The 20,371-nt window shown below is 41.7% G+C and overlaps 1 protein-coding gene across 50 annotated transcripts in view; it reads right to left on the bottom strand.

Moving 5' to 3' along the window:
* The window catches only part of Pum1 (pumilio RNA-binding family member 1), a 117,757-nt gene that overhangs the window by 80,749 nt on the left and 16,637 nt on the right, over nucleotides 1-20,371 (bottom strand). For all 50 annotated transcript variants that reach the window (XM_006239029.4, XM_039110364.2, XM_006239031.4 and 47 more), the window contains one exon: nucleotides 3,928-3,996. In XM_006239029.4, coding sequence (XP_006239091.1) covers nucleotides 3,928-3,996 — 69 coding nt within the window. The remainder of the gene's footprint in view (nucleotides 1-3,927; nucleotides 3,997-20,371) is intronic.

Here is a 20,371-nt window from a genome sequence, read left to right as displayed (position 1 = left end):
AAGATCAGAAAATTCAGCTAGCTCATGCTAGTAACCCCAGCCCTTGTTTAGTTGAGGTAAGAGAACTACTACAATTTCAAAGTCAGCTTGGGAAACAGTGCGTTCCAGAAGAAGTAGACCATCTCAGGCCTACTGCAGTAGCACAGGCCTTAAAGCACTCAGAAGGTAGGGACAGGCGATCTCTTAGCTTGAGGCCAGCTGGTCTATACAAAATGAGTTCCAAGATAGACAGGGCTGTACAGAGAAACCCTTTCTCAATTTAAAACAAACAAACAAAAAACCCTACCCAAAAATAAGTAAAAATTTAAAACCACAAATAAAGAACAGAAAAAAACAAAAATTAAGGGACCTTGTCACCAACAGTTCTCAGTGTTTCTCTATTTTTCACAAAGAAATACTTTTCATGGCCTAGACAGTCCCATTGTAACTGCCATCCTACCCAGAAAGCAGAGACCATAGGGAAACCAGGTTAGGAAGTTTAAGAACCAACGTCAACATAGGCTGAAAGCTGAGTGTCAACCTAACTGGATTCAGAGTAGACCAAGGACCAAGTAGAGGGCATTCTGGGTGCATGCATCACAGCACCTCCAGACACTGACATTGTGAATGGAAGGATAACATTTTGGGGAGGAGGGGAAAGGCAGAAGCAGACACTAGGTAAACGTCCTCCCTGGAGGCATGTTCCTGTGGAGTCTCTGTCACCATAGCCTCTTCCTGTATGCCACTTTCATTGTCTGCTTTTTGTCTGCCAAAGAAGCCCCTTTGTTATAGGTTTCCAAACTCTCTGAAACAGCTAAAAGTAACAATTCTGGACTAGAATGTTACTATATGAAGGCAAAAGACCCGTACACATAAGATAAAAATAAATAAATGAATAAGAATTCTTCCTTTATTTTGTTACTGCCAGATATCTGGTCTGGGTGACCACAAGAGAATACAACAGTCCCTAAGACCGTATTTTACAAAAATACTCTCCTGAATCCCCACCAACTAAGCTGCTCCAGTAAGTATCTTTAAACCTTTGAGGACTCTTAGGTTGAACTAAGGAACCAGTAAAACACAATGGGGACTACTTTAATTCATACTCTGCACAAGGAGAAAGGAACCCCTTCAGCTGAAAACAGCTACACGGCAGGAGCTGGGGGGCTGGCTCAGCAGTGAAGAGCACCAGTTGCTCTTCCAGAGGACACAGCTTAAAACCCCAACACCCGCATGGAAACCCATAGCCCACTAGAATAACTCCAGTTCCAGGGTATCTGACAACCCCCTTCTGGCCTCTGCAGTTGTGTAGTGTGTAAACACACACACACACACACACACACACACACACACACACACACACACACTCAGGCAAAACAAAAAGAGCTGCACTTCAGACAACCAGCAAACATGTAAGCATGGTATTTTAAGTAACAAACTCCTGCCAGGCAGTGGTGACCCAGACCTTTGATCCCAGCACTTAAGAGGGCAGAGGCAGGTTGATCTGTGAGTTTGAGGCCAGCCTGGTGTACAAATAAGAGTTCCAGGACAGCCAGGGCTATTAACAGAGAAACCCTGTCAAGGGAAAAACAACGAAAACCTTCTTAAGCAAAATTTCTACTAAGAAAAAGATTGGAAATCTTTCTGTGCTAAGAGCTATGACAAAGGCTTTAAACAGAATAAAGCAGCCCTAACACTAATAGAAACCGGTTTTTTTCAAGGGAACCAATGTTCTTTGACATGTAAAGACCCATACATTTAGGTACTTAAGTATTCTCTGCACACACATCCCTTACACACACCACCAGTTTAAAAGTTCATCAAATCCACTTGAGATTAAGGTTTGTGGTAGTAAATACGATATTACTCCCTTCAAGAGAGTATCTTTTATTGCTAAATGGGAAGAAAAAAAATCAAGTAATTAGAAGCTACTGTCCCCTGCATTAAGAGGGGAGATTCACCCAATCTGTTTGTAACCAAGTCCTCATTTGACCAGAAGCCACTTCTCAGCTTCCAACTTCCACATGATCCTGATGTGCTCTCCAGGCCCTTCTTGCTGCCCTCACTTCAGTGCCCTGTTTGTGCTCTGGAGAGAGAACTTGTTTGAGTCATCTGACCTTGAGAAGTAATAGCTTTCCCTGTGGGGACAGTAAACTGAGTCCTCAGTGGGCGCTGGTAAGTTAATATGAAATAGTAGTTAATATCCGCCTCAAATTAGTAATTAGTTAACAAATGGTAAGTGCCACTGTTGTATGTTTGGTATGTTGTTTGGTGTACTGTCTGAATGAAAAATGTGCCTAACAGGCTTAAGAATAAAGGAAGCCTTGGTCTCCAACTAGTTACACTACTGAGAGAGGAGGAAGTATGTCCCTGAGGTGGCTCTTAGAGATTAAAGCCTCCTCCTCCTCCTCCACTCCCAGTTCATTCTGTGTGTTTCTAGGCTGAGATAAAAGGTGTGATCTCTCAGCTTCCTGCTACCCAAAGCTATGTCTCTCCCTCTGGAACCAGCAGCTCAAATAAACTCTGCTTTTTCCTTAGAGTACCCTTATTCATTTTGTCACAACAGAAAACTAACTAATACACTCAACTATGACATCCAGGCTGACCTTGAACTCAAGCTATTTCTGCCCCAGTCTCCCAATCCTGGGATTAAAGGATGAGCTAATAAGCTCAGCTCAAGAATTGGACTGAACTTTAAACACAGAAAAGGTTAGAATCACAAGTATAGTTTATCTTCCATATTTAATGGGTAACATAAATGTTAATTTTCTCTTTAAAACATACTCCAGAAATTAACAAAGTACTTTACCCAGTAACATGCAAGGTTTATTAGCACATGCTGCTCCAATGATAGTAGGCAGACAGAGGACACTTACCAAATCATTTCCTAAAATTTAGAACCCAAGATGTTAAGACAGACACTAGCTTCTTGGACCATAAGAAAATTCAGAAATATTCAAAGCAAAATCTTCCAACAAAATAAGCAAGACTCTCAGGACAAAGCAATAGAGGCCAGAGAGCACCCAGGAGGACTTGGTGTAAGCTCAACAAAGGGACTGCATAACTTCTTGATCTTCTAAACCTAGCACAATGCCAGGACCAAATAGCATTCCCTAAACCAAACAAATGTTATCTAATGGCTGGAACACAGAAAAGGTCTGAAGTATAGTCATTCTTCCACCTTCAAAACATTGAAGTAGTTAAGAGAGCTTTTTATGTACAGAAGAAAACAGACAGTCCTAGGATTACTGTCCAGAATGGCAACCAGAAGTGACCGGCCTCTTAGTGAACCTCTGAGGCCTTCAGCAATACATCTGAACGGTCAATACAGTAGTATTTGTCATGGGTACAGACTCCTGCCAACAAGCAGACCCTTCCGAGTCTGACAGGACTTTAGCCACACTCTCCTTCTAGACAATGGCAAATCACTACAATGAAAAAATTTTAAATGCTAAGAAACCAAAGTTGTTTCTGAATTTGCTCTGACCAACTGAGATCTCTATCTGTAAGTAAGAAACCTAAGAAACAGCAGCATTCAAAATGGAGGCCTGAGTGCCAGCTTTTGAAGAGCACCTGTGTAACACAAGCCACTGACCGCTCTGATTTCCAGCGCAATGGGAAAGCACCTGGCCACTGAGCATGGAGGCAAAGGTAAGAACACCTGATGAAGATAAATGGCATCATGACTGCACGCCTCATATCACAGCTGACGCATTAACACGTTTATTGTCAGTGCTCACAGTTGGTGCTTTGCAGTGTAACTGGACTAAGGTACTAAGTCACCAGTAGAGTTTTGGCACAATTCTCCAACATCCTATTCCTACTTTGAGGATGGCAACAAGGAAAGGCAAGCACAGATTCCTAGAGACTAGATTCAGACACAACTGATGAAAGACAAATCCAAGCTTCCCTAAGAACACCCACTGTCAACCACACCAGCTCACTTACCTCGCCCATAGCTCTCCCTTCCAGAGCAAGTGCTTGAAAATCATGATTTAATTCATCCATAGAGCGCACCTAGTGTTCAGAATAGAAGGGAAAGCTTGCGTCAGCATTATGAATATTGCGTACATACTATGCACAAATGAAGACTTTTCTATATTTAAGGCAACAAACACAGTAACAAAACTCAAGGGATTAAACGTTCACTCACCTTTAAACCATCAAGATTCAGAAATGATCTGTTACCTGACCTACTGCCTTCATTTTCAAGGCATGAAATGCACCATGACAAGAATGCTAGTTACTGTTCCCATGCTTCTTTAATAAGCAGAGACGAGCACAAAGGTGCTCAGTGGCAAGTCGCTGATCCTAACAGGGCTGTATCTCCTTCAGCAGTCAGGGATGAGGGAGGCCAGTTTGAACCAGCACTCTTGGGTAACAAGATGAGGCTGTAAACTGTCAGAGACTAACATCTATCTATAGAAGGCAGTCCCAGGAAGCCCCCAAATATCAAAAAACAAGGGAGAAAGCACATAAGAAACCTTCCTCACATCTCACTAAAGCAGCCTATTTAAGCTTCCATTTCATCAGCTCCAATGTCATTACCTGCTAAAATGACTGGATTAAGACATTTCCCACAGGGTGCAAGGAAAGAACTGACTTCCCACAGGCTACACACACACACACACACACACACACACACACACACACACACACACACGAGCACACACAGACATACAGTAGTAATTATAAAGGTAAGATAACTTGTCGGTGTACTCAAAGTAGCCGTTTCCATCAAGCCACAAACTCACAAGTCAAAAAAAAAGTAACAAGTTTTAGGTTACTGTGAGTTTCACCAAGATAGACTTTGCTCTGTCCCAGGCTTCCTGTGTGGGGAGGGAAGGAGAATTGTGTTTCCCCAGAAAAGTCTAGAACCCAACACTGGAATATCTTATTTCCAAACTGTAAGATTTCAATGTATACCCATTCTTTTCCTTCTCAAATCTGAGCAAATACAACAATTAAGTAAAGCATCCATTCAGACACTACTCCACAGCCCACATAAAAACACTGCTTCATTCCCACCCATGGCAATGCTTTTTTTTAGCTGTCATTGAAATAAAAAGAAAAGCCATGTGGTAGTGGTGCATGCCTTTGATCCCAGTGCTCTAGAGGCAAAGACAGGTGATCTCTGTTAAGTTTAAGGACAGCCTGGTCTACACAGTGAGTTCCAAGCCTCAAAAGCTAGAGGAGGAAGGGGGGAGGGGCGGCAGAGGCAGGCAGGCAGACACAGAGAGAGAGAGAGAGAGAGAGAGAGAGAGAGAGAGAGAGAGAGAGAGAGAGAAGGAGGTACTCTAAAATCCTTGACCACTGTTCTGGACATTGTTCTGTACTGGTTCTGATTCTCCCCACTCTTGTCTTCCTGCTGGCCTAAAATAGAAGGGAAAGGGGTGGGGAAGAGACAGGACAGGATGGACACACACAGCACACACAACAGAACTCTAACATTTTTAAAAGTTAGAACTAAATACATTTCATCAATTGTAATTCCTTTCACTTAAATACACCACAGACTACTAACCGATGCAATCACTGGAACCACAGAATAATAAAGCACACACAGGTGAGCCCTGTGCTGAGGGCATGAATGGACCAAAACAGTAATTCTAGTAGTTGTGTGGGTTCCATCCTCAGCATCACTTAGACAGGACTGGAGAGCATTCTAACTAAAGCTTATTACTCCTCAACTGCTAGGTGTAACAGTTTGTCCAGTCCTCTGCTGCATGTACAAGAGAGATAAAATTCAGAAAAAGCAAGATGTCAGTACTCAGTACTCCCTAACCTGTGCTAGAATGTCTTTTGAGAACAAATTTGTTCAGTTACACATGTATTTAGAAAAAAGTCAATTAACTTAACACTTTTTTAAGCACATGTCAAGAAAGAGGAACTGCGGGGCCTAAGAGATGGCTTAGTGGTTAGGAGCACTTGCTGCTCTTCCAGAGGACCCAGTACCTACATGGCAGCTCTAGTTCCAAGAGATCCAATGTACACTTCTGACCTCAATGAGCCCTGCACGCTTATTTGTATACAGGCTCACAAGCAGGAAAGATACCCATACACATAAGATAATAAAATAAAAATAATTTTTGAAAAAAGAGCAACTTCTTGCTTCCCCCACCTGTGGCCAGAATGGTCCCAAGAATAGCTCCCCCTGGGCTGGAGAGATGGCTCAGTGGTTAAGAGCACTGACTGTTCCTCCAGAGGTCCTGAGTTCAATTCCCAGCAACCACATGGTGGCTCACAACCATCTGTAAAGAGATCCAATGCCCTCTTCTGGTGTGTCTGAAGACAGCGACAGTGTACTTACATACTATAAATGAATAAATCTTTAAAAAAAAAAAAAAAGAATAGCTCCTCCTTAAGTAATGAATCACATAAATCCACGGTTGGCAGATGCCTTCAATCTGAAGCAGAAGCAGGTCTGGTCTACAGGGTGAGTTTGAGGACAGTCAGGGATACAAAAATTTCACAAATTTCAGCTAGAGATGGATATGACTAGCAACAGTCATTTCCCTTGGAATGATCTCTCAACAGGTAGCTGAACTGAAAGCTGAATCATTTACATCAATATATGCACCTTCAAAACTCAGTCAGTATTAACAGCAGAGAGAGCAAAGGGGAGTGTCACGAAAGCACTACACCCTGGAGGCAGCTTCTGTCCAATGGCTCTTCTCTTGCCTCACAGGAAGTCAGTGTGCTTTACTGGCTTCTCTAGGAATCTGACAATAAGCTGTATGGATTTTATTAATATCTATGACACTTGAGCTGCTAAATTTCCTTCCAAGAATTTAAATTCTACGTAAATAATCAGAATATGGGCAAAGATGTATTGACAAAGATTTCAAACATATTCTAATGGGGTCAGTAGCAAAGAGCTAAAAAACAGAAGTTATTAAATATCACATGTGTTTTAAAGTTTGTTTTTTCGTTTTTTTTTTTTTGGAGGGGGGGGGTTAGTTTTGTTTTTCCATGCAGGGCTTCTTTGTGTAGCTTTAGCTGCCCTGGATATGGATCTCACAGACAATCTACCCGCCTTGACCTCCCCAGTGTGTGTGCCACCACACTAGAATCTAAAGACTTTAATACCACATTTAAAATGTCTACCTTTCTTTATGGTATGAGTGTTTGACTTCCAATGTGTGTGTGTGTGTGTGTGTGTGTGTGTGTGTGTGTGTGTGTGTGTGTGTGTGTGTGTGTGTGCGCGCGCGCGCGCGCGCGCGCGCGCCTGCTGCTTGTGGAGGCCAGGAGAGGGTGTCAGATCCTTTGGAATTGGAGTTATACAGTTGTGAACTGAACATGGGTGCTCTTTAAGAGCAGCAAGTACTGTGAGCGAGTCATTGCTCCAGCACCCTAAAACATGTCTGAATTTTAAAGAGAAACGTGCACATGAAAAGACAAAAGTAGCACAATACAAAGTGCCACCTGAACACACACCACACCTAAGTAATACTCCTGAATGTTAACTCACAGCTTCTAGACTGGTGGCTAGTAAAATAGCTCAGCCTGAGGATCTGATTTGATCCAGGCAACCTATCGTAGATACTCTGACCTCCTGAACCCACACTCAACACATAATACATCATACAGACACACACTAATAAAACAAAACATAACAATGTTTTGCTAGAAGTTTGGGTAGTCTGGAATATCTAGATATCTAGGTAGCCTCGTACGGTAGCATACACATGCACTCCCAGTTTAAAAAACAAATGGACACTAGCAAACTCAAGGCCCTGGATTCGGTCCCCAGCTCCGGGAAAAAAAAAAAAATGGACAGCTGGAGAGATGGCTCACTGGTTAAGAGCACTGACTGCCAGGCTGGGGATTTAGCTCAGTGGTAGAGCGCTTACCTAGGAAGCGCAAGGCCCTGGGTTCGGTCCCCAGCTCCGAAAAAGAACCAAAAAAAAAAAAAAAAAGCACTGACTGATCTTCCAGAGGTCCTGAGTTCAATTCCGAGCAACCACATGGTGGCTCACAACCATCTGTAAGGGATCTGATGCCCTCTTCTGGTGTGTCTGAAGACAGCTACGGTGTACTCATATATATAAAAGAAATAAATCTTTAAAAAAAAAAAAAACAAATGGAGGGGCTGGAAAGATGGCTCAGTGGTTAAGAGCACAAACTGACTGTTCTTCCCGAGGACCCAAGTTCAATTCCCAGCACAAATGTTAGAAGACTAACAAGCACCTGTAGCTCCAGCTCCAGAAGAGTTAATCACCTCTGGCTTCTGTCAGCACATGCACATACATGCACATACTTCTGTCAGAACTTGTGCATACATGCACATACTTCTATCAGCACCTGTACATACATGCACATACTTCTGTCAACACCTGCACATACATGCACATACTTCTGTCAGCACCAGCAAGTCCCAAGTCAGCTAAAGCTACATAGAAAAACACTGTCTCAAACAAATAAAAATAAAAACTAAGGTCAAGAATGGTGGTAATGCATGTGTGATAACAACAGTACTCAGGAGATGGAGACAGGCAGGTGTGTGGAAAGCTCTTGGTGCTGCTTCAAGAATATTGGCAAGAATTTGACACTGTGCTAGAACAAATAGGCTCAGGCAAGAATTTGATATTGGGCTAAGACAAACACGCAGGCTCAAGATCTAGATCATCTTGATAAGACCCTGACTACCCTGGAACCTTTATGTCTTGTTTGTTCCGTGGCTTTGTCTTTGACCCAGAACTGAACCTATTTTTGCATGTACCTAGAATGGTATAAAAGCAGACTGAAAAAAAGCCAAGCCACCTCAGCACTTCCTGGGATCATACTATAACGTTCTCAAGTTGTCTTTTCTTTCTTTAACCCTCTCACTCCCTCCGTCGAGACCCTGTTGACTGACTGAGCTGGCTTGGTCAAATGGTGTCTCAACTTTGGAACTCAAGTACAAAGAGTACAGTGAAGGAAACTGGGGGGAAAGAGGCATGTGCAAAGGAGAATACAGAAGTTCTGGGCCAGCAGTGAGTAAATCCTGTAAAGATGGGACAGGGTAATGGTTGTGTGTGTGCGTGTGGGTGTGCGTGGGGGGGGGGGGGGGGGGCTAAAATCTAGAGTGAAGATAATTTGCATAGGAACCTTTAGTTTTTGGACCCTGATAAGAGATAATTTAGACCCTAGACCTGAGGGGGAGAATGGGTTTCAGAAAAGCCTCCCCATCTGGGGATGCTTTGGTCAAAGAGAAAGGAAGTGAATGTAACCTGTTCCAGAGCTCTCCTGGGGTTAGAAGGAAGCTGGGAGACATCCTGCTTCCTCTCTGGCTCTCACTGGGGAGTGCCTAGTTCTGGTTCTGGGTCCCCTTGGTGGAACATCTCCTTCTATCTCTTCTCTATTGTGTCTTTGGTATGCTAGTCTTTCCATGTCTGTCACTTTATGTCTGTGTTTTCATGGCTTGATTGTTGCTGTTTCATATTCAAAAGAAAAAATGGTTAAAACTTTATCTGCTGGTCATTCACCACTTAATTTAGTTAACTCATTTCAAGGATTTTTTTATTAAAAAGGAAAAAAACACTCTGAATTGGCACAACAAAAACCGGTAAGTTGCCCTGCACCTGTAGCTAGGAGTCTAGCACTGCTGGAAAGGAAAGGCTGTACAAGCCTCTCTTAAAGGGGCTAGCAGCTTCTCAGCTTCTCTGGACAGAAAGCTGATGGTTGTTTCTCCTATAAAAATCTGTGACTATGATTATTGGGTTCTGCAGACAACAAGGTGCTCCTCTCCTGAAATTACAACTAGAAAAAGCAAGTAAATGTTGTCTGTCTACTCTAAATATGTAAGATGGGTGTGGGCACTTCTGCATGCCGGGGTTATAGATTATTGGCTTATAAGTTATTGGGCACTGTTAAAAATTTATAACATTGGGGGTTGGGGATTTAGCTCAGTGGTAGAGCACTTGCCTAGCAAGCACAAGGCCCTGGGTTCGGTCCCCAGCTCCGGAAAAAAAGAAAAAAAAAATTTATAACATTGGTAACAGAAAGTTGGCTTAAAACTGGTAACTAAGACTGGAGAGGTAGCTCGGTGGTTAAGAGCACTGACGGCTCTTCCAGAGGTCCTGAGTTCAAATCCCAGCAACCACATGGTGGCTCACAACCATCTGTAATGAGATCTGATGCCCTCTTCTGGTGTGTCTGAAAACAGCTACAGTGTACTCCTATACATAAAATAAATTTTTAAAAATCTTTTAAAAATTTTAAACTGGTTAAGTCAGGATTGGAGTCATCCTGGGAAACAATACATGGCATGAGTCAACCTAGGGAACCAGGTCTCTAAAGATACGTCTAAACTGTGGTAATATTTTATGTAATTCCTGTCCTAAAAAAAAAGACTTATAGGGGCTGGGGATTTAACTCAGTGGTAGAGCACTTACCTAGGAAGCGCAAGGCCCTGGGTTCGGTCCCCAGCTCCGAAAAAAAGAACCAAAAAAAAAAAAAAAAAAAAAAAAACTTATAAAAGATAGGATTTAAAACAATGTTTCTTTAATGAGGTATTAAAAGCTGCAGCATCGGGGTTGGGGATTTGGCTCAGTGGTAGAGCGCTTGCCTAGCCAGCGCAAGGCCCTGGGTTCGGTCCCCAGCTCCGAAAAAAAGGGAAAAAAAAAAAAGCTGCAGCATCATGTATTCACATACAAGAACTGGAAGCCAAACTTTCTAACATGAAAGTAACACCCTTGGTATTGATTTTAGAAGAGACTGGATTGTTTACACTATTAAAAATTGTGTTTTGCCTTCCAAAATTATGGTTATGCTCTAATATTGCAAAAGACACTTAAAAATTATAGTTAAGTATATATAAAGCTAAAGGAACATTGGCAGTTTACAATTCAATCACAAGAGTCTCATGAAGTATTTATTCCTTATTCCAAACAGCAATTAAATTAGTTGTTGCAGAATACTGACATTTGGCCTATTGCATGTGCAAACTTTTTGGGCAAAACTGATAATCACTATCCAAAAGATAAGTTACTAGGATTTGCCTCTATGCATGCTTTTGTATTTCCTGTAAATTTGCACATGCAGTCCAGAAAGAAAGAGTTTACTGTATTTACAGATGGCTTATCTGATGGGAAGGCAGCATATGTAGTTAGATCACATGTCTATTCTCTTGAGTCACCCCCCACCCAATGCCCAATTCAGCACAGATAACTGAATTATGTGCTGTCTGCTGGTTTTGAAATGTTGAAAAATCAAGCTTTTAATTTGTGTACTGATAGCCAATATATAGCTCATGGTTTATAATTGCTTGAAACTGTTCCTTTTTTAGATACTGCTAATTCTCAAATTTTACAATTATTTATGCAGATACAACTCAGTTTAAGAAAACTGTTCCTGGGGGTTGGGGATTTAGCTCAGTGGTAGAGCGCTTTGCCTAGCAAGCGCAAGGCCCTGGGTTCGGTCCCCAGCTCCAAAAAAAAAAAAAAAGAAAGAAAGAAAGAAAAAGAAAAAAGAAAACTGTTCCTTACTTTTTAAGACATTTAAGAGCTCATACTGAACTGCTGGGATACCTTAGTGAGGGCAATGCTATAGCATATGACAAGCCAATGGCATGGTCCCAATCTGTTGTTAATATGGGGAAGAGGGCATGTTTGTGTTCCCCCGCCCCCTTGCAGGATGTCAAAGGAATGTGATGGCTGCCAGAGCAATTGGCAAGACATGCTGATGCTAGGACTAATGATGCTGTGAGTTTGCTGAGGGCCCTGACAATGGTGACAGGGAAGCTGTATTGAGCCTATGTTCTTGATACACCACTGATACATCTGGTGTGGTCCAGACCAGAGATTCTTGTGACCAGGAATAATACTCAACTTCTTGGATCTCCCTGGACAGGGAAGTAAACTTATAATAAGACCATGACTTTCAATGCAATTGGTGATGGGATTCCTGTTTGCTTTGTGAAGAATAGTACGAATGATGGAATGATGGGTGTATTTCTGTGTTTACTCATATTTGGAAGAAAAACATTTCACAAACTGTAACTCAAAGCATAGAGACGGACATGACAAATTCTATGAGGGATCGGCCTCTGGCCCTCATAAGCTATGACCTTGCAGATCTGAACCCACAGAGAATGTGTAGGCATTTAAAAAAAATGGTTAGATGGAAAGAATGCTATAATCAACTGCCAAAGTGGCTTAATGTTCCAAATAATATGTGAATTATTGACTGGGCAGGGAATCCGTCAAACACTGGACGAAAGGGGACAGCCATAGGCCTTTGGCAATCAGAAGCAGGCCATTTCCAATGGCATATTTGGAAGTCATCCGTAGCTATCTATAAAGTTATTTATCAATAGACAAAATTGGGACAGGATCTGTATTTTGAACAAGTGTTAGTGCTTGTGTTAAGGCTCCTAATCTTTTATTAATAGGCCATGTTAAAATTTTGTTTCTTCTATGGTATTTAATGTAAGTTACATTGATTGTACACTTTCTAATTATGTTAGTGTACTGAAATCTAGCATGTCTGGTATGGTGGTCTATCAGCCAGCTTTTGTTTTATTGCCTGTGATTATGACAGGACCTTGGTATTCTGAAAAAAGCTTACAAGAAGTGTGTCAGGCTTTAAGCAGAAGCAAGAGGGTCCAGGTCTGATCAGTGCCGGCACACCAGCTTGGATTACATTAATAGCGACCACCACTGCTTCCGCAATTGCTTTGATGCAAGAAGTTAAGACAGCTACTTTTGTTAATCATTTAGCAGAAAATGTGACTAATGCTTGAGTATTCAAGATTTAGATAGGGGTTAGAACAAACTGATGCTCTTTATGATCCTACTAAAATAATGGAAAGGAGGTTCAAAGTTTAGGAATAAGAAGCTCTCTCGCGTGTCACACTAAATATCAATGGATTTTTGTCACCTCTAAAACTTACAATGATAGCCCCTATAATTGGGAGAAAATTCAGAAACCTTTTTGCAAGGTATTTGGCATAATTCTAACACCTCTCTGGATATTATAACTTTACATAACAAGATTATGAATTTAAAGAATGCTGTTGTGCTGAGTTTTGATGCTGCAGATATTGCTGATAAAATTATTCATGGCTTAAGGTCAATATTTCCATCTTGGTCAAGCTTCAAGAATGGCTTACATGGCTTGATCATTTTGGCCCTTCTTGTCCTGGAATACTTTTATCCCTGCCCATTATGATAAAACTTGCCTCTAACAACTTCAACATGTTGACAGCCAAAATACAAGGCTTGAAACTCAAACAGGCTGGCAGTCAATGGGTTAAGATTCTGCACAGAAGAGCTGGAGAAATGACTCAGTGGTTAAGAGCACTGGCTGCTCTTCCAGAGGTCCAGAGTTCAAATCCCAGAAGCCACATGGTGGCTCACAACCATCTGTAATGAGATCTGATGCCCTCTTTGAAGACAGCTACAGTGTACTCATATATAATAAATAAATCTTTAAAAAAAAATTGTACACAGAGCCTTACCAAGCTAAGACAGAAATGCATTGCTTTGGCTAATGCATGCTCAATGACAGGTAAAGAAGACACTTGTCAGAACAACCTTGTTTATGAAATAAAACGGGGAGATCTGGAGAACTCTTAGTGCCACTTCAAGGATACTGGCAAGAATTTGACACTGGGCTAGAACAGGGAAGCAGGCTCAAGATCTTGGTAAGTCCCTGAGTACCTTGTTTGTGCCTATTGTTTGCTCCTTGACTATTTCATCTTTGACCTAGAATTGACCCTATTTTTTCGACATGCATAGAATGGTATAAAAACAGCTGAATAAAAAAAAGTAAACCGGGGTTGGGGATTTAGCTCAGTGGTAGAGCGCTTGCCTAGCAAACGCAAGGCCCTGGGTTCGGTCCCCAGCTCTGAAAAAAAAGAAAAGAAAAAAAAGGAAAAAAAAAAAACAAACAAACAAACAGTAAACCTGACTCAGCACTTACTGGGGTCATTAGTCTAGTTCCTCTTTAATCTTCATTCCTTCCGTCAACCCTGTGGGCTGACTGAGCTGGAAACCCTATCTGAAACAAAAATAAAAACTGAGGCCTTGCAAGCACGGTAGTGATGCATGTCTTAGTAACAGCCAGACTGGTCTTCTGTGAGTTTAAAGCCATCGTGGGCTGCACAGTGAAACCCTATATCCGAAACCCTATTTCAAAATTTAAAAAAATAAAACTTGGGGTTGGGGATTTAGCTCGGTCCCCAGCTCTGGAAAAAAAATAAATAAAATAAAAAAAAATTAAAAAAAAACTTTTAAATGGGAATGGGTAGCAAAGCTCACTTTTTTTTTTATGTCTATGGGAATTTGCCTGCACATGTCTACCTGCCACATGCATGCTCAGCTTAGCTCCCCTGGAAACCAGAAAAGAATGTGGGTGCTGGATATTGAATCTAGGTCCCTGCAAGAGCAGTGTTCTTTTTTTTTTTCTTTTTCTTTTTTTCAGAGCTGGGGACAGACCCTAGGGCCTTGAGTTTCCAAGGCAAGCGCTCTACCACTGAGCTAAATCCCCAACGCCAAGAGCAGTGTTCTTAACCACTAAACCATATCTCAAACCTTAAAACTCAGTACAACCCTTTTAAGTGTTGCGTGCACTTTGAATTTGTGATTCTGCCTCTTAACAAACCTTAGGTCTCTCAAGGCCTATGAGGTGCTGGGCCTTGATAAAGGTGCTAGTTGCAAAACCTGACAACCTAAGTTCCATCCCTGGCACTCGCTGCAGGCAAGAATTCACTACTCAAAGTTGTCCTCTGACCTCTAAACACTTGTGCTGTGTGGAAAGTGAGTCCTCTCTGCCCTATGCAGACAAAATAAATCAGAAGGTAACTAAAAAGCGCGAATGCCTAGTATGACATACTGAGAAAGGTAAAACTGCAAAAACAGTAATAACTACAATAGAGGTGGCTTGGATTACTAAAGACAACAGACAACTAGAACATTCCATCTCTGGATTATGATAGTACAAGCGTACATATCACAAACTCTACAACTGCACACCAGCTAGGTACAGTGGTGTAGAGCTGTAGTCACAAGTCAAGAGGCTAAGAGAAAAAGATCACCTGAGACCAAGTTTAGCAGCACAGAAAGACTCTATCACTAAAAACTAAATTAGAATTCTGTTTGCCATGAAATATGCCACCTAGCACTTAGGAGACAGAGGCAGGCAGATCTTGAGTTTCAGGATGCCCAGAGCTTTTTAGTAATACCATGTCTCAAAAACAAGAAGTAAAAATGTCACCTTAATTAAAAGGGGGGAAGGCATATGGAGACACACCTGTGAATCCATCTATAGAAGGCTAGGACAGGATTACAAAACCAGGTTAGTCAGAACCACATGGTAATACCATGTCTCAAGTAAATGGGATAAACCAGACATAGTAGTGAATGCCTTTAATCCTACAAAGGCAGAGAAAGGTGAATTTCTGTGAGTTTGAAGCTACCCTGGTCTACATAGTTAAGTTCCAGGCCAGAGTTACATGTTGACATCCTGTCTCAAAAAGCAAGACAAAAGGAGAACAGAAAAGGAAAAAAACAAAAAACAAACATACACTATAGTATCAATGGGCTACACTGCTTTCCTGTCTAAAAAAGTGGGGGAAATTCAAATTACATGAAGTCCCATACATTTTCTAAAATGAGGCATAATTTACTGCCTTGATCATTGTTCTATCGCTGTGAAGAAAATACCATGACCACAGCCAACTCTTATAAAGGAAAGCATTTAACTGAGGTTTGCTTATAGCTTAAGAGGTCTGTTATAGCTAGGAGCACAGCAGCACACCAGCACACCAGTACTGGAGAGTTCCACACCATGATCAGCAGCAGGGAGCAGAAAGACTCTGGGCTTGGCTTGGGCTTTTGAATAAAACCATCACTCCTAATCCTTTCAAATTAATTTGAACTTCTGGCACTATGAACCTCTGGGGGCCATTCCCATTCAAACTGCCAACAACCAGGAACTATTCATACAGATATTTTCTTTGTTTGCACTTGCTTTAAGGATACTGTCTCACTTCCCACCTAAGACTGGTCTCAAACTCACAGCAATCCTATATAGCCTCAACAGGTGTTGAGGGTCTAGGAATGCATTTTAAAAATTCAAGTATTGGGGTTGGGGATTTAGCTCAGTGGTAGAGCGCTTGCCTAGCAAGTGCAAGGCTCTGAGTTCGGTCCCCAGCTCCGGGAAAAAAAAAAAAAGAAAAAAAGAAAAGAAAAATTCAAGTATTTTAAAAAACAAAACACATCATTTTATTACATTATGATTTATTTTGTATGCATGGGGACGAGAACTCCAATATGCCACAGTACAAGTGTGGAGGTCAGAGAACAACTTTCTTTTTTCTTAAAGATTTATTTATTATTTTATGTATATAAACACACTGTAGCTGTCTTCAGACACACCAGTAGAGGGCATCAGATCCCATTACAGATGGCTGTGAGCCACCACATGGTTGCGAAATCAAACTCAAGACCTCTGGAAGAGAAATCAGGGCTCTTCACTGCTGAGCCAGGTCTCCAGTCCCAAGAACAACTTTCAGGAATAAATCTCTCCTACAGTGTGATTGCCAGGGATGGAATTCAGGCTGTCAAGCTTGACAACAAGCTTTTCAAAAGGCACAAATCAGAGAACACACAACACTTTAAGGTTCTTCAGTATACAGCCTTTCGAAGCATGCTGACTGTTCCTTCAACTCTAAACTGTCTCAGTAGTCAAGACCCTACACTGGATTGCACCTTACAAGTTTATCAAGTTAAAATGACATCCTAGTACTCTTCAAAATAAAAAACTCCACTCAGTACATCTCCTCAATGTGTCCTGATGGCATCCTGTCTTCATTCAATGATTATATACTACTTGCCAGGTGCTAGGAATAAAAGTCTTCAAAAGACTTACTTCTTTGAGAAAGTTTCCCAAAGTACTGGTTCTTAACACACGGATCTCAAGGGAGGCTGAACAACATACACGAATGACAACTCAGCATTGGAGATTCTGAGTCCACACTTGTTTACTGCAACAGCACGGTAACATCCAATGGAGACATAGGAAACGCCCAACCACTGCTAAATGCTTTAACCAAGTACCACACGGGCACAAAAGTATCTAATTCTGGAGGAAAGAGAGAGCTAGCAACGGCCACCAGAAATGAAGGTACTTTTAACAAAAGCTTGAAGACTCATTGTGTAGTGAGAATTTAAAACCTAGTAATGTTAGGTAAATACGTTTTCGTTTTAATCCCAGATGTGGGAGGATATGGGGCTGCTTCAGTGTTCAGAGCCACTGCCTATGACTGCCACTACCTCCTCTGCGAGGACATGATTTTTGATCACTGCATAAGAGTTTATCTTTAGGGGCTGGGGATTTAGCTCAGTGGTAGAGCGCTTACCTAGGAAGCGCAAGGCCCTGGGTTTGGTCCCCAGCTCTGGAAAAAAAGAACCAAAAAAAAAAAGTTTATCTTTAGAATTCTGGGGACTCAATTGGAGACGTTGGAGACGGTATAAATCTGAGAACCCTGAGATGGCATGTGCCAGTGGAGGCTGCTCCGTCTCCTATTGGTGGATGGAGATATCCTGATAGAGATTGGACTTGCCCCAAGGAACCCAATGGCCGTAATCAGCAGGAAGTAGTCTAAAGAGGTTTATCCCTCCTTTCCTTCAACCTTCTTTCTCTCCTACCCAGTGTTGAGGATCTGGAAAGGATCGGAGTGAAATAAGGGTTAGCTTGCCAATACTAATGTATTTGAACAGTTGGCCCCCATTGATGGCAGTCTGGAAATCTAGGAGGTGTGTTACTAGAGGAAGAATGTCACTGGGGGCTGGCTTTGTGGTTTCAAGTCTAATGCCACTCCCTCTGCTTGCTCGCTCACTCTGAGATATGATCTCTCAGCTTTCTGCTTTGATTGCCACAATGATGTGGGCCAGTAGCCCAAATAAATCCTTACTTCTAATAAGGATTGGTCTTGGTCCTGGTATTTTACACCATAGCAACAGAGAATATCTAATATTCTCTACACAACATACCAGAGGGATCCTTATACAATGTATGTTTATTGCTGCACTACTCACAGTAGCAAAGCCAGCAAAGCCTAGAAGTAAACCGACAGAGGAGTGGAGGAGAGCATGCGGCACAAGCCAGGTGTGACTATGCATAACTGTGACCTCAGCACGTGTGAGAAGGAAGCAGAAGGACGGCAGTTTAAGGTCGTACTTGGTTACATACATACATAGTTTGAGTTGAATTTAGCCAAGCCTTCAGGGAAAGAGGAAAAAATAGGAAGGTGATACAGACACATACCTGTATCTTATCGGCTGAAAGAAAACATTTTATGTTTTCTCTCACATGCAACTTTCTTTTTCCAAGAAAGGGTTTCTGTATAACCATAGGTGACCTGGAACTTGCTCTGTAGATCAGACTGGTCTCATGACTCACAGAAACCCACCTGCCTGACTCCTTGGGATTAAAAGTGTATGCAGCACTGCCCAGCTGGTTTTATGTTCACGTATGTAAAACCTTAAAAGAGGTTTGTGAAAGATTAAAGAGTCCTAGAGCAGGGAAGAGGATAATGGATCCTATGTCACAAGACAGCAAACAGGGAGGAGGAAGAGGGGTGGGGAGCAAAGAACAAAGTGTAATGATATATACTGTAGGTGGAAATGTAAGAATAAAACCTGTTACTCTTCCCTAGCTTAAGTTAATTTTTTACTAAAATTAATAAAAAAAAAATAGAAGGTAGCTTAAAAAAAGAAAACTATAAAACTAGAAATGCATTGTGAATCGAGTGTCACTGGGCACTGGGAGGCAGGCAGAACTGAACTAAGTTCTAGTATAGCCAAGGTTACAACTAGACTGTCTCAAAATATAATGAATTCATTTAAGTCATTGATTCATCCATTCATTAAATAGCATGTGAAAGCACTTCACAAATAATATTTAAAAATGCATGTTTTGACAAAGTTATAGATTCAGTACACAGTGGAGACAATGAAAAAAGCAGAGAGGTGACCTGCACCAAAAACGCCAAGCAGGACCTGTTATACTATTTTATACTATTTCGAAGGGAAGTTGTTAACCCTAAATTCAAGAGAGAAAAAATTGGCCTGGCTAAAAGGCACGCTCTTGTAATCCCAGCTCTAAGAAGAACTGGCCACACACAATGTGAGGCCAGCCTAGGCTACATAGGAAAATCCAGACTATCCAACACTACAAAGCCGGACCCTCTTTATAAACTGGTAATAACCACAGGGCTAAACCCACAGCTCAGCTGGTAGAGTGCTTGGTTGTAGGTAGGAAGTCCTAGGGTTAATCCTCAACAACACACACACTGGGTACTGGGGTGGAAGCCTGTGCCTGAGCACTTGGGAGATGGTAACATAAGGAACAAATGCGCATCTGCTATGTCTTGAGATTCGAGTCCATCCTGGGATACAAGATACCCTGACTCAAAAATAAAAAACAAAACAATTGGGCTGGAGAGATGGCTCAGCAGTTAAGAGCACCCGACTACTCTTCCAGAGGTCCTGAGTTCAATTCCCAGCAACCACATGGTGGCTCACAACCATCTGTAAAGAGATCTGATGCCCTTTTCTGGTGTATCTGAAGACAGCTACAGTGTACTTATATATAATAAATGAATAAATCTTTAAAAAAAATTAAAAAAAAAAGTGAGGGCTGGAGAGACAGCTCAGTGGTTAAGAGTACTCTGACTGTTCTTCCAGAGGTCCTGAGTACAACCATCTCTAATGGTATCCAATGCCCTCTTCTGAAGACAGCTACAGTGTACTCATAACATAAAATAAATGCATCTTTAAAAAATATTTAAAAAAAAAAGACAAAAGAAAAAATATGTGACAAGAGACTGGGCTAGAGAGATGTCCAGCTCCACTTAAAACCGTATGTCGTTTAATACAGGCTTGTGTTTTAGAAAAGTAGTTGTCCCACAATAAGTTGCAATGGGTCTGCAACAAGTGAGTCCTACAGAAAGTAAGTCAACTGTGAGATTTTACATGAGAACCACATTTCTCCACCCTGTTTTCTCATTCATAAAAACTTACATAGAGGGCTGGGGCTATGTTCAGTGATAGCACTGGCCTGAATACATGAGGCTGCCAGGTAGTGACTGTACCACCACCATGAATCACTCACTCAATAAATAACCTGCATGAAATTATTGGAGGTTCTCACCATGTAAGAATAAAACTGCCAGCCGAGAGCTAGGGGTGGGGGTGGGAGGTCATCCTTTAATTTATCCCATCACTCAGGAGGCAGAAGCTGGAAGATCTTTGTGAGTTCCAGGCCAGCCAAGAGCCAAGTCCCAGAACAGCCAGGTTTTCACAGAGAAAAAGGGAAAAAACAACAACAAAAATCCCCCCTGTCCTGCTGTCCTGGAGGTGGTGGTGCACGCCTTTAATACTTGCACTGGGGAGGTAGAGGGAAA

This window comes from Rattus norvegicus, chromosome 5, assembly GCF_036323735.1.
Source record: "Rattus norvegicus strain BN/NHsdMcwi chromosome 5, GRCr8, whole genome shotgun sequence".
NCBI classification, from domain to species: domain Eukaryota; kingdom Metazoa; phylum Chordata; class Mammalia; order Rodentia; family Muridae; genus Rattus; species Rattus norvegicus.
Note: the sequence above shows the minus strand (reverse complement) of the source record. Positions and strands in the feature narration are given on the sequence as shown.